Raw genomic sequence first — 14516 nt, 5'->3', positions numbered from 1 at the left:
GCCTCTTGTCACGCTCACTGACTTTCCACAGCTTCACAGTTTTATCTGTGGAGGGTGACCAGGGGAAGTCAGAATTACAGTGCCAAGCGAGCTTGTAAAGGAGTTTTCCTGGGGGTGGGGTGGTGACGGGAGAGGTGGCAGTAATGATGACAAGAACTGCGGGAACAGACAGAGGCTAAGAATATAGTAACATACAGCAGTCGCCATGTGGGCAAGTCCTCAGGGACAAAAGGAAAAGCATGGATTTGTGGTCACCAGGGCTTGGAAACCTTCCCGCTCAACCATTTGCTACCAGAGACTGGGGAGACAAGGGAGGTTGAGTCTCTGTGAAGCTCCTTCACTCACACATCATAGTTATGACCACTAGCAGCAGCCAGCACATGGCCAACCTTAGGAGACCTTCCCCCAGCGCTGGTGGCCAAGGGGGCTTGCACTCACCCGCAGGGTCGTGATGGTGGCAGGATCCCGGAGCCGGCCCTCTTCATCTTTCAGATTGTAGCCTTCGGGCCTCTTGTCACGCTCACTGACTTTCCACAGCTTCACAGTTTTATCTGTGGAGGGTGACCACGGGAAGTCAGAATTACAGTGCCAAGCGAGCTTGTAAAGGAGTTTTCCTGGGGGTGGGGTGGTGACGGGAGAGGTGGCAGTAATGATGACAAGAACTGGTAAAGAAGCTGGCTCGTACAAAGGGTCGCAGCACACAAGTCTTGTGTCATTTGAAGGCAGAGCTCATATTTCAAATGAAAAACATATATTGCACTGGGACAAATAGCTTTCCTTAACAACTATTATTCCTTGATTGACGATTAAATCTATAGTTTATATGTTAATTTGGCTCATTCTATAGAAATATTTACTGAACATTGAATAATAAGAGTAGCCACATATATGGAGCTTATTATGTAACTATGTTAGCACTTTACCTGGAAAATTGATTTAAGATTCATTGACACTAACTCCCGGAAGTAGGTACTATTAATTATGTCTATTCCACTGCACTTAAACACTGTCTTACCATGTTTTGCAAGGCCCTCCATGACCTGACTCTCTACTTCCTCAACCTTTCTGATTCACTGTGCTCCTGCCACGTGGCTTCCTAGCGGCTCCTCGTATACACTAAGCCCACTCCTGCCTCAGGGCCTTTGCACTTGCTGTACTTCCTGCCAGGAAAGCCCTTTATCCTCTTTTTCACATGACTCACTCCTTCACTTTGCTCTTTCTGTTCATGTCCCAACCTCAGAGAGCCTTACTTACAAGGGTACTTCAAAAAGTTCATGGAGAGGTGTCGGTGATGGGCCATAATAATCATATACATTGCATATTGACAAAATAAAAATTTAACGAAAAAAAAATAAAAATAAAAATAAAAGGCAACGGTGGAGACTGGCATAACCACTGTACTTCTAGATATTTTCATGAAGTACGGAGATTATAGTAGCGATTGATACCTTGTTTCTGTGTCTGTCCTGTTTTTTTTTTTTTGTTCCTATAATGGTATTTGTATGCACTCTCCAAATCAATTGTATGTATTTATAGTCTTGCTTTTTTTTTATTTAAAAAATACATTTGTGCCTAAAATAAATAAAACTAACTTTTTCAACAACAACAAAAAAAAAAGTTCATGGAAACATTCATATTATCTTTTAATTCTATTTTTCCACAAATTTTTTGAAGTACCCTTATAAAACCTACATAAGAATGCTCTCCTTACCACCATTCTCTATCCCCTTTCTCCTTCTTTTCTTCATAATACTTCTCACTAATTGACAATTGGTTAATTATCTTTTCACTACTTGACAATTGGTTAATTATCTGTCTCTGTCACACTAGAATATAAAATCACTGGATGCAGGGATCCTGCCTGTCTTGTTCATCACTATACCTCCAGCACCTAGAACAGTGCCTGGAACATAGTAGATGCTCAGTAAATACTGGTTGAATGAATGCACAAATCACATCTACTTACTGCATATTTCTAGCAATACACAGGGAAACAAATGGAAAGGAGATGAATCAAAATCCTCCTTTCCCCTTGCTGTCTCCTTGGGGCCCCCAGCTGGAAACTATCTTTCTCACCTTTGTACTGCCCCTTCCCTTTATACCACTTAAGGACACCTCTCATTCTCCATAGCATTAAAACAGAGGTGAGAACTCCAATGCCTGCAGGGGTCAGGCAGGCCAGGGAAATGAGTGACAGCAGCTAAGGGGAGCTGGAGGTGACATGCCCCACCTGCAGGCTTTCAATTCTGGTTTTTAAGGAAACATGTTCAGGCTAAACAAATCATGTGTGTGGGCCACATGCCCATGTAGCCCTTCCCTATCAGATCTTGCATTCATTATTTGTACTTGTTTTAACTTCTCTTCTGGAAGGAAGTGCTTTCTTTTTATATTCCTCTATCCTGCATAATCAGACAACCCTGGGCCCAATCCCCACTCCAACTCTAGACTGCCGCATGGCCAGGGACTGGGATTCCCACGCAATAGGCACCCAACTAGTATTTCTTGAGTGACAAACAAATAGGATTGCCAGATTTAGCAGAAAAAAAGTACAGAATGCCCAGTTCAATGTGAATTTCAGATAAACAATGAATAATTTTTTTAGTATAAATATGTCCCACATATTTCAACCTTACGAATAAAGATACCTAGTTTCTCTGTGCCTCAGTTTCCTAATTTTAAATTGGGAAAAATAGTGTCTTCCTCACAGGGCTCTTATGAGGATTAAATGAATCACAGCAGGTAGAGTGTTTGACACAGTGTTGGGCCTCTAGTAGTGACTCACTAAGGACAGCTGTTATTTGAATTAGCAGATTGGGCAACTATTCTGCAATGATGACATGTTGCTCTGACAATTTCAGCTTCATCCCACAATGACATCAGCACATCCTCTTCCTCCTCTGTAGTGCTACCAGGGCAGGAAAGCCACCCCTCTACTTTGCCTTTCTTCCTTGTCCCATCACCTCACTCCTCCATTGCTCCTCACCTGGATCTGCACCACCACGTCCCATTTCCTGCACCTCTGGGAGATAGATCTTGTAAGCAGGGGATGGGGATCACAATACTGCTCCCCTTGAAACTGTCAGAAACAAATGCCTTGTTTGCAGAGGTCTTAAATGCACCACATTGTGAAGTGAATTTTCAGCAGCAAGGTAGCTACTTTAACAGAAAAGTGTCTCTGTTTTCTCATATCTGGGCATCACCCAGGCTGGTCAGGTCTGCGGGCATGCCCCGCAAGGCTGCTAAGTGTATGCTTTGTACATTCGGAACTGGGCACTCACCCCAGCTTGTGCCTGGGCCCAAGGCAAAGAAGCCTTCCCTGGCTGCAGGTTTAATTTAGAACCTTCTGTCTTTATGCCAACACCCTTCTGGCCCCATCCTCTCTGGAGATCCTGCTGCATACTAAACTGCTTATAAGGGTGAGAAAATAAAACATAGGCCATATACATAGTCACTTAATTAGCTCCTGATCAGCTGTGGCTTAGAAAAACCCAAGAATCAGTGAATTTTAACACCAAATATTTTCTGTTGGTTGGCTTTGGAATGTATCCCATCTCATTTACAAAGCAATTTTTATCTTATACAATTTTTTTTTTATCACGAATGATAAATTGCTATATAGAGATATCATGAGTAAAACATAAAGAATAAAAAACACCTATAATCCCTTCAGTCAGGGACAATCATTGTCAGTATTTTGCATAAATTCTTGTACTATTTTTCCTATGCATTTTTTTGGATGGGATACAAACCTATAATAACATTGCATATATAGATTTCAAATCTTCTAATTTTATTTCCTTTTTATTATACAAGTGATACATGTAATTAGAAAATAAAAATGATCGTAATGGTAAAAAAATAAAAATTTCCCTCAGTTCCACCAGAGATAGCTATTATGCAAATTTTGTGCATATTCTTTCATTATATTTGTTTATACAATTATATAACTGTTTTCAGAAAACATAATATGCTATACATAGTTTATAATATGTATTTTGCCTAATCACAGATCTAGCTATACCAACGCCTATCTCTGTAAATGTATAGTTGGCCCTCTCTATCCATGGACAAATTTAACCAACCATGGATGGAAAATACTCAGGAAAAAAAAATTAAAAGTAATGGTACAACAACAAAAATAATACGAATTTTAAAAATATGGTATTATAACTATTTACATAGCATTTAGATTGCATTAGATATTATAAGTAATCTAGTGATGACTTAAAGAATATGAGAGGATGTGTGTAGGTTATATGCAAATGCTATGCCATAAGGCACTTGGGTGTCCATGGATTTTTTGGTATCTGTTTGGGGGGGTTCCTGGAACCAATCTCCTACCGATATGGAGGGATGACTGTATTTATAGGGATAGATTTATATGAAACATATATAATTTCTAAAGGTGAGAATCTGTAAACAACTAACGATCTAATAGTGGGAGACTTACTAGTAAACTATAGAAAAAATCATACAGAAGGGAATACTATGCAGTCATTGAAAACGTTATGGTATTTTAGAAGAATATTGAACAACTAGGAAGATATTCCTTTTATTAAATGTTATATTATTAAATAAAAAATCTAGTTAAAATTAGTTAGTAGAATATATCACATTTCTGTTAAGAAACAAACAGATCTATCCATGCCTCTTTGCTGTTTTCTTTAAAATGCATTAAAAGTGGTTCTCTCTGAATGAGAACACATCTTCTTTTTGCTTCTCTGTATTTAAAATTTTTTTTTTTTACAATGAACATGAACTTACTTTCACAACAAGAAAAACAAATTCAGTATATCATCCCCTCTCATCATAGGTATTAAGGGAGAGAGAGAAAGCTAGGTAAAACAATGTGTTTTCATATAGCAAGTAATTTCAAGGTCTAGATTTACAATTGAATGTTGGTTTTATTCTTCATTAAAAATTGTAAGGTTGAAAATACATTCTAGCAGAAAGTAAAAATTGCACCCAACTATAATGAGATGAGCACAGTTTTTAAAAAAGATAATTGATGGTGAATTCAATCCAATTCCCCATGGCTGGGTTGCCTGGAGTCATTCTTGACTTTATTATCACACAATTTCTTTAGACTTGGTACCTTGAAGCTTTGTGGATAAAAAAAGTCTAAGGAACATGTGGCTGTTACTATGAGTAATGACTTTTTTCTTTCTTCTGGCTGGTTCTCTGAGTAGTTTATCATCACTTGTGGCAGCTTTTAAACACAATCTTATCATCTATCTTCATTTTCTCTTTTGTACAGTAATTCCAATTGTCTTCCATTAATTTTTGCATGTTAACCTATTTGGCCTAAGGGGGATTCTCAACCTCATATTAGTATAAAAAAGAAAATCATATAATAACATGGGAATTTTTCTTAAAAGAATCATTTTGAAATGCTGTTGGCATATGAAATAGCACCCCAAATGAGAAGATAATATCCTTGTTAATCAAAAAACTATTTAAAAACTCAATTAACAGAACATTATGCTATATAATTAATCTTCATTGCATTTCACTGATTTCTTTCCCAGCCCCCCACAAAGTAGTTCATAATAAGTCCTTGAATTTTATTGCAATAATCGATAGGCTAAATTTCATAATATAAAGTAAGCTAGCTACAGAAGATAATCAGACACTTTTCCTCTGCCTGAAATAATTAAGTCAAAATCATCAGATGTCTTTTTTATTCTGATATAGTACTGAATCTGTGCAGCCTTTGAGTGAAACTTAGACAGCAAAATTAAAAGGGAAGAAACTGAAACAAATTCACATGGTTTGGCTTCAACCAAATCAGGGTTGCAAAAAGTAACCAGAACAATAATACAATTCAAGAATCAAGTTACTTGGAATCTGGAAAAACAGATGAGTAGAGATCTGGTTATACTGAGATGAGATATGCTTGGTTAACCTAAACTGTCTGTTGCAAAATTATCATTTGTTAGATTTGTACACTGGCTTTACACTTGAGAGATTTGGGGTTCATATGCATTCAAAATTTTCCACCTTTTTCACAAGATTAGCGTAAACCTCATTATATAAACTTACAAAATGAAAATGATAAACAAATTTACAAGTCACTCACAATGTACAATCAAAAATTAACCATGATGAACCTTTTGTTGTGTTTGCTTCCAATCTTTTTTAAAAAATATTCATATATGTTTGATAATATTATATACATCGTCTGCATTTTTATCACTTGACATATGAGCATTTCCCTTTCTTTTGAGATGCTGGGTGTAGGCACAGAACAAATCCCTCGCTTCTTGATATATTAAGTGTATACTCATAGACTCACACCCAGTATGAAACGAATCACTCTCCAAATGATTTGCTTGGGAGAGGATGTTTGATTTTTATATACCAATCCTCTTAGTTATTACTGCTACTAGATTAGCACCCTTTAATATATGACTTAATTCTGAATTGTTTTGAGCATAGATGGCTTCTTTCAGCAAGGGTTTAAGAACCTGGAGGACAGGTGATTCCACTGTATAAAAACTTACTAAGTGAATATGTAAATTTAGCTCTCTGTTCAACCCCAACACCCTTTCTCTCTGACCTATTTATGTCAACTGCACTGAAATTAACAAATGATATAAAAAGAATATGGAGGGAAGTGGAGAAAGAAACTATTTCTTAATCAGGTCTTTGATAGTGTCCTTCTTTCAGCAAGGGTTTAAGAACCTGGAGGACAGGTGATTCCACTGTATAAAAACTTACTGAGTGAATATGTAAATTTAGCTCTCTGTTCAACCCCAACACCCTTTCTCTCTGACCTATTTATGTCAACTGCACTGAAATTAACAAATGGTATAAAAAGAATATGGAGGGAAGTGGAGAAAGAAACTATTTCTTAATCAGGTCTTTGATAGTGTACTAAATAAATGATGACAGAATGAAACAAGGGCAAAGGTTTGCAGAAAGAGGCAAGAGAAAGAAGATGCGGGACAGAGGAAAAAAGAGCATGTAAAGAGAGAAAGAGAAGAAGAGGAAAGAGAGAAGGGAGGTTTGATTTCAGGCATTTAAGGACTTCATTACCAAGAAGTTCAAGATCAGGCTTTGGAAAACTATGTTCAAAAATTCAAACCCAGGTCTTATTAAACATTTGTTATAAAAGCTTGACTCAGTAAGAGGCTTGATTTAAAAATTTATATTCCTAGGTGGATACAGAACATCCAAACCCAAATCTCAACCTACCTGTGGGTAATGGTGCTGAACCTGGTGTGAAATGTGTTTCTGCAGGTCCTGGGTTTCCTCTGGGTAAACTCTTGGGCATGTGCCTCCTGAGAATTCACTCACAGAGCTCCCCCATGGACGTCAAAAGCCGGCTTACCCTAGATGGCTTTGTTTTTTAGGTTTAGTGTTCATTTTAATCCCAAGACTAGCCACCTAGCTAAACACTTAACTGAATGTTCTTTATTCCTATTGACATTTACTTTTTTACTGAACAAAACCATCCTGCTTTGGAAAATGTGTCCCCCATCATTCTACTAATGAAACCAGACTTCCCAAATATTTCAGTAAATTAAAATAGGTGAAACCTATAAATAGCTAACGGAAAATGTGGAGTGGAATATTACTGGCAACATGCTGCCTTGGGTAATTTATGCTAAATAGCTCCTCTGGTTCCACTTTATCATCACTGTGAACCTAATTGGATTTTTTTTTTTAAATTGGAAAAAAAGGTTTGAAAATCAGTTTTCAAAGGATTTTAAAAGCTGACATATTTGCTACTATCCTGCTTACTTGCAGAAAGAGCTGGTCCACCTTAACAATAAATTGATAAGAGTGTTGATTTGCTACCATCCAAATCAGACTGTCAACTGTGTAGTACGTGCCAGACCAATTAGCACTAGGCAGCTCTGAAAAAGCAGGAAAAATTCCAGGTCACGAAGAACTATTAGTTCCTACTTGCCAACCACATTTTCGCATTTCCAGGGCCAATGGAATAGGCTGGGTGCCTGATTTAATGCTGAATGCTTGAATTTATATAGAACCCCAAGGGATTATGATGCCCTTATAGAAATTAATTGCAAATAATGTGCAATTACCAAATATATCACCTCTAAATGAGGCTTTCCGTTTTTGAGGGGAGGTGTAATACACATGGCTTTGAGGCACAAAGCAGGCTTTAAATTGCTAAGGAAGTCTCTTGTGAAAACTTCCTCTTATGCTGGGCCTCCCTCACGCTTCCGAGGAGCGCTGGTGAGTATCAGAGGCAGGCAGCGGCAGATAGGGAAGTTACTAGAACACAGACTGGCCTGCTGGAAGCTCAAGACCATGTTGGAGGAGGCCAAGGAAATCAAATTGGGCCATAATTCCATTCTGACAAAACAGAAACAGACACCAAAATACTCAATTTGTATGAAAAGGGGAAACAATTCCTAGTAGAACTCAAGTCTTGACTCACTGGAAGTTAGAATTCTCAGGAACAGTGTTGCATACAACACTCAGCTCTCGGGAACTCTGTGTTACCTGCTGGGGGAGAGAGAGAGAGAGAAAGAGAGAGAGAGAGAGAGAGAGAGGGGGAGGGAGAGAGAGAGAGAGAGGGAGGGGGAGAGGGAGAGAGAGAGAGAATGCATCTGCCTCATTTGCTTTGCTGAGATCTCAGTTTGTGGGATTTCACTCCCTTTGATAGGGTGAGCTATCATTTTCTTCTGTACTGACCCAAGTTGTCCTCTTCACATCTGTTGGCAAAGAAAGCAATTTTTGTTTCTCCTACATATTCTGGCAGTACCTGAAATTAAGAGAGACTGAATTCCAACAGCTCAAGGACAAATCCCACTCAAAAAGGGTCAGTACCTGAAATTAAGAGAGACTGAATTCCAACAGCTCAAGGACAAATCCCACTCAAAAAGGAGGAGTTATGTAATTTTTGTTTCTCCTACATATTCTGGCAGTACCTGAAATTAAGAGAGACTGAATTCCAACAGCTCAAGGACAAATCCCACTCAAAAAGGGTCTCAATGAGACCCTTGGAATTTCGCAGGTCAGACAAGAAGTGAATTCATTTTGAACGTGCAATACCCAGGCTTGGAAAGATAAGGGCATGCCCAGAAAAGGCTCTCTTTAAGGTGCTTTTCTGAGTCTGAATGTGGAACTGTTGATGTTAATGACTTTTTGGACGTTTTTAGTGTGCGAGCAAAGCAGCAAGGTTAAGGGCGACACATGAGGATTAAGGAACAGTAGGAGGCCTCCTCTAAAAAGAAAAGAAAATGGGCATTTTGCATTCACTGCCACTTACCTCCTGCTCTCGTTGAAATATTACAACCCGACCCCCCTTGTCCCCTGTCGCTAGCAATTCTCCCGTGTGGTTGAATTCTACCGTAGAGATAATGTCAGCTGAAAAGAAGAAGACAAAGGCAATTTAAGTAACTGCACACTTACTTTGAAAGGATAGATAATAGATGTACTTTTCTGTGCATTTAAGGGCTTAGAGCTTTGTTTCTGCAGTGGAATTTACAAGGGTTTATATTCTGTATTTTAAGTGCCACTAGAAGTGGCACGTGGGAAAGAAGATTTCCTAGATGCCTACACTGCACTGTGGTATCTTGGAATACCTGGAGTGAACAAAAGGAAAACCCAAGTTCAGACCCTTTTGTTTTGGGTAAAAGAAATGAATTTCTTTGTGGCTCAGGGAAATAGCAATTTTCTTTGATAATTTCTACCAACTCCAGACCCTTCACATGCTCATGGCATTTTTGCCTTCCTTCCCCTTTCTTCTATACCAAGAAGTTTCCCCAAGCAGGATTCAGCCATGGCTATTCAAATTAGGGTTCAGGACTGTGATGACGCAGGGTTAGGATGCTTGATGCACAGACACCAAAAGTGGAGGAACAGAGCCCAAAGAAATCACCGGGCAAACTCTAGGAGTCAGCAATTAAAGGACCCCACAAATGCTCCAGCTTCACCCATGCTCCCCTTTCCTTTGTGAGTCCAACACACCCTCCCGGAAGAGCACCATGGCCTTATTCTAACCCCAGGAGATGGGTGCTGGGGAAACAGGGTCATGAGGTCAGAGGGGAGAGGGCAATTTTTACTCTGTATTTTTAAACTGAGAAAATGCACAGGCACCGGGAACTCAGATCGAAGATAATTGCTGAAGGAATGCCAGGCTGCCAAGTTTTTCTTTGACACTGGTTACCCCCAGAGGAACACAGACAGGTAAATTACCTATGATTGGATTTATTAGGGCTATTTTTAGAAAAATGTCAGAGGTTAATTCCCCCACAATTATTCCCCTGCTGGGTTCCAACAATCACTACCAAGAGTGCAAATGAGTTTAAAAAAAAAAGAAAGAAAGAAAGAAAAGAAAAGAAAAAAAGAGAGGCAGGGGAATTATGACTATGGCCTTTGACAGAGGAACATTCAGAAGATTACGCCTATGTAAGGAAAGCAGAAGGGAAACAGTGAGGTGGAAAACTAATGCAATTACCCCTGAATAATTCAAATCTCAAATCTTACTTTAATATTATCATTTCAGGATTTTCTTTGTATGCTTGATTTATTCAGGTAAGTAGTATAAAATTCTCTACTTTACATATAACTGTCCTTTTCCATATATGAAAAGGCTCCTAATGGTCATTCATTGTGCAAAAGTAAAAAGAATCAGGTATAATCCTTAGTTACTTTCAAGCTAGGCACATTTATAGAAATAATTCACAATTTCGTGTTTTGGTCTCTTAGATGATTGACTCTACAGGTAGCAAATTCAAAGCCCTACAGGACCACAAAGTAACGTGGATGAAGTAAGCCAGGTGAATAAGAAAGCTTGTGTCCCCTTTTAAGGGACAAGTGGCTACAAGCCTGAGCCAGCTGGGACCATCAAATATTGCATGTGTTACCTGATGTTCTAATTTTCTGAAGAAGTTGGAAATCCAGATTTTTATGCAAAAATCTCTTAAATTTTATATATTGGCAACTAATTATTTTTTTTCCAAAATCATGACAATTTAAAAAAATTTTGTTTTGAGCTGAATATGGTTTGTGGGACCAGTTTATGACTCCTGCTCTATAGCTCCTTCAATCAGAAAAGCTACTCCATTCCTTATCAATGATCTAAACTGGAAAGCTAGCCCATTTTCTCAGGAAGACCCCTCCAATAATGCTACCTAAGGAAACACAAAATAAGCCACGTGGTTGCTAAGCTCCTGATATAAGTGTAGAAGGCTCAGCATGGCTGGGAGCCAGGCACCTCCAGTGAAATATTTGCCCACTTTCCTTCTTTCTAGTTTGGTGCATCTTAGAAAATTGCTCTCATAGAGAAGAGAGCATGGCTGTTGAACATTTGCAGTTGGCTCAGAATGCCCTGATTGCTAGGATACACTTCTAACCTTAGTTACTGCTTTCGGCTTTTCATTGAGTGGTTAGCAAAGGGTTATTCATGAAGCTTCCAATCAGGGCATTCTGAGAGCCAGGCACCTCCAGTGAAATATTTGCCCACTTTCCTTCTTTCTAGTTTGGTGCATCTTAGCAAATTGCTCTCACAGAGAAGAGAGGATGGCTGTTGAACATTTGCAGTTGGCTCAGAATGCCCTGATTGCTAGGATACACTTCTAACCTTAGTTACTGCTTTTGGCTTTTCAGTGAGTGGTTAGCAAAGGGTTATTCATGAAGCTTCCTACTTGGGTCGAACCTAAAGTGTGTGCAGCTGTTTCTTTTCACTCTCGGCCTTCTGTCAGGTACTGAGGAATGAATCAAGGCTCTTGCTCAAACTGCTGAAACACAAACACTTCCCAGAGAGAAAGAGCAGCAGGGAGTAATGAGAGGGTGGTGGGGAGACTAGGCCTGGGGTTCATGATGCCACGCTCATGCCCTAGGGCTAAGTTTTAAGTTCCACTCATGTGCAGTTTATGCCCTTCTGCTGGGCAGCAATGTTAATGTGCAGCACTGGAGGTCTGGGTGGCTGGCTGCAGGACCCTTACACCAAGAACCAAGAGATGGGCCTTCCCATTTGGTAAAGTTGGGTATCAGAAGAAAGAAGTAACTTTTTTCAATGTGAGCCCCTGGCTCGGTTGCCAAAAAAATGCCACTCCAAGAGAAACAAAACTTGATTCCTCAGGGATGACATATACATTGTCCTGCTACCCAGACTCTGAGAAAATGTCTTTATTCTTCCTTTAAGATCCACACGTATCAAAACTAGGTAGGATTCAAGCTCAAGTCTCAGCCACTATGATCCAAGCCAGTATTATCAGAACTCTGCTTTATGGAATATTAGGCATGGTCCCAGCAAATAAAAATGACCCCTTCATTTTACAAGTATTATCATTCTTCAATGCTTTGTCTCCCTCAAGAACCTTGTAAGAGAAAGGGTGACTGGTATGGCAGAACTCTGAAATTCCTTAGTCCTCTTGCAAAGAACTTACCTTTATTTTAATCCCACCAGTCAGCTGGTTTGTGTATGAGGGAGGTTGTTTATGTCAAGCTATTGTCCACCTCCCTTCAGAGCATATGCCATTGCAGCTCAAGTTAATACCTGTTTTGAACTTTCATGTTTCCTGACTCATTTATCATCGCTAAGCCAGTAGGTGTAACCGGAATACTTTACTGGCCCATCCATCTCTGCATATCTTCACTATGACTGTTTAATAATTGATGCAAAACTCATGAATAATCCCACACTCCCATTTCAAGATATTGAAACTTCTGATACAAATACTTTTGTGTTTGCAACATGCTCTTTGGCAAAGCAGTTTAAATTGGAGAACACATGCTGCTTGAGAAAAAAATAACTTTCGTGAGTATAGAAAGAGGACGTGGCTATAACTATTAAACTTAGAGACAATAACTCCATCTGAAGTCATGGTCAACAGAAATCAATTCATCAAACTCAACATGGCTTTCACCTTTAAATGATAAATTTACATAATAATTCAACATTACATTAAATGCTCAGCCTAATCACACCGTTGAGCAAGAAGCTATAAATTTGAGCATTTTCCCTCTGTTCTACATAGATGTGGATAAAGTGCACAGTGATTAAAAACAAAAAACAAAAGCCCGAAACAGTTACAGAGGTCAAGTGTAGTTAAAATGATTTTAAAAGGAAACCTGAGTGATATGGAGTTTGCCCTGCTCCAAATCTATTTGTGCTGATTTACTTTCCACAAGATGCTGGCCTGGTAACCCCATTTCTAGTTCAATAGGCACTGTTAAGACCAAGTTTTTCTTTTTAAAAATCAATCTCAGCATCCTACAAAAGTTCCAGATGACTAATTTCATACATAAAGTCTCCATTTGCCTGAATAATAGATATTGACTTAGCAAATATATTCATATGATTGTGAGACTGAAGGAAATGGAGGGATCCCCTAGTTCATGCCCTTCTCTCCCACAGAACCAGGAGTCTATGCAAAGCCAGAGGACTGGGTTGAGACCTGGATTATTAGGCAATGTACAGTTCACATCAAAGGGTGACTGTTTTGATAAAATGATGACTCAGTTTAGATTCAGAGAGGATCTAAACCCTAAGTCTGCTGGTGGAACAATATCTTAGTGACCAGGTCACTAGCACTGGCCTCTGAACATCAATCACAAGGATGGAAATGAAAGGGTAATGCAATTTAGCCTTCAGAACCCATTAAATGTTTTATCTTTCATCTAAGAAACATTTGGTAGATAATAATATAAAGTCATTTACCCTACTTGTATCAGCTGACTAGTTCTGCCCACTCAAAACTTGGCTTTATTCCTGATGAATGGGTTGGCTCTAGGCAGTTTTCTGTTTCTTCAGCTAGGACAAGGATATTAGCAAGGATGGAAAGTAGGTGTCATAGCGAATGACAGCGGTGAAATGGTGGCAGTTGCCAGAGGTTTGTGTTGAGGAAGATTTGGGGGGTGACTTCTAGGCTGAGGTACCATGATTAATTGGCAGTGGGTCTGGCAGAGCGTAGGGGAGGTAGCATGTGCATCCTTTGTCATCCCTGCATAGGCGCTTCTAGCTAGATTAGCAATGACTTTGCGGATCATTAAACAAACAGCTGATTTTTAGGCTTCCCAGTGGGAATTAAAATGACTCCTCCTAATCTACATAAAACTGTGCCTTCCTTCCTTTTGGGGTCCTGGTTCACAGTCCAAAGTCAGCATCCATTTTCTCTGATATTTTCTCCAGTAGGTTTTGATAACTGAAATAGTGCATTGAAGCATATTTTCTACCAAAGTTATGGGGTAGGGGTTTAATGGGGGAGAAGTCTGGTTATGGCCAAACAAGAAAAGCCCAAGTGCTACTACTGGGATTATGCCAGAATGGCCTGTTGAAAGATGTTAATGTGTCATAAAGTTTAAAAAAGAATCAGGTAATAAAACAGTATGTGTCAAATAATTTCAATTTTGTTAAAGTATTTTCATTTCAAAATATATCTTTTCTAACAAGTAAAGCAATATACACTTATTGGAACTTCTATTAATAACAAGGTGGTGCTTAAAATATATAATGAAATTTCCCTTACAATCTGACTCCCCCAGAAATAATAGTTAACTCCTACACACACACACACACACACACACACACACAC

The 14516-nt window shown here is 39.0% G+C and overlaps 1 protein-coding gene across 1 annotated transcript in view; it reads right to left on the bottom strand.

Annotated features, from left to right (window-relative positions):
• Window positions 1-14516, bottom strand: part of LOC103594915 (serine/threonine-protein phosphatase 2A 55 kDa regulatory subunit B beta isoform-like) — a 238037-nt gene that overhangs the window by 66358 nt on the left and 157163 nt on the right. Inside the window, 3 exon segments of the mRNA XM_008578205.1 lie at window positions 439-551; window positions 8668-8737; window positions 9245-9342. Of these exon segments, the coding sequence (XP_008576427.1) occupies window positions 439-551; window positions 8668-8737; window positions 9245-9342 (281 nt within the window).

Source organism: Galeopterus variegatus, unplaced genomic scaffold (assembly GCF_000696425.1).
Source record: "Galeopterus variegatus unplaced genomic scaffold, G_variegatus-3.0.2 Scaffold1644, whole genome shotgun sequence".
Lineage (NCBI taxonomy): Eukaryota > Metazoa > Chordata > Mammalia > Dermoptera > Cynocephalidae > Galeopterus > Galeopterus variegatus.
This window is presented reverse-complemented; position numbering and strand designations above follow the sequence as displayed.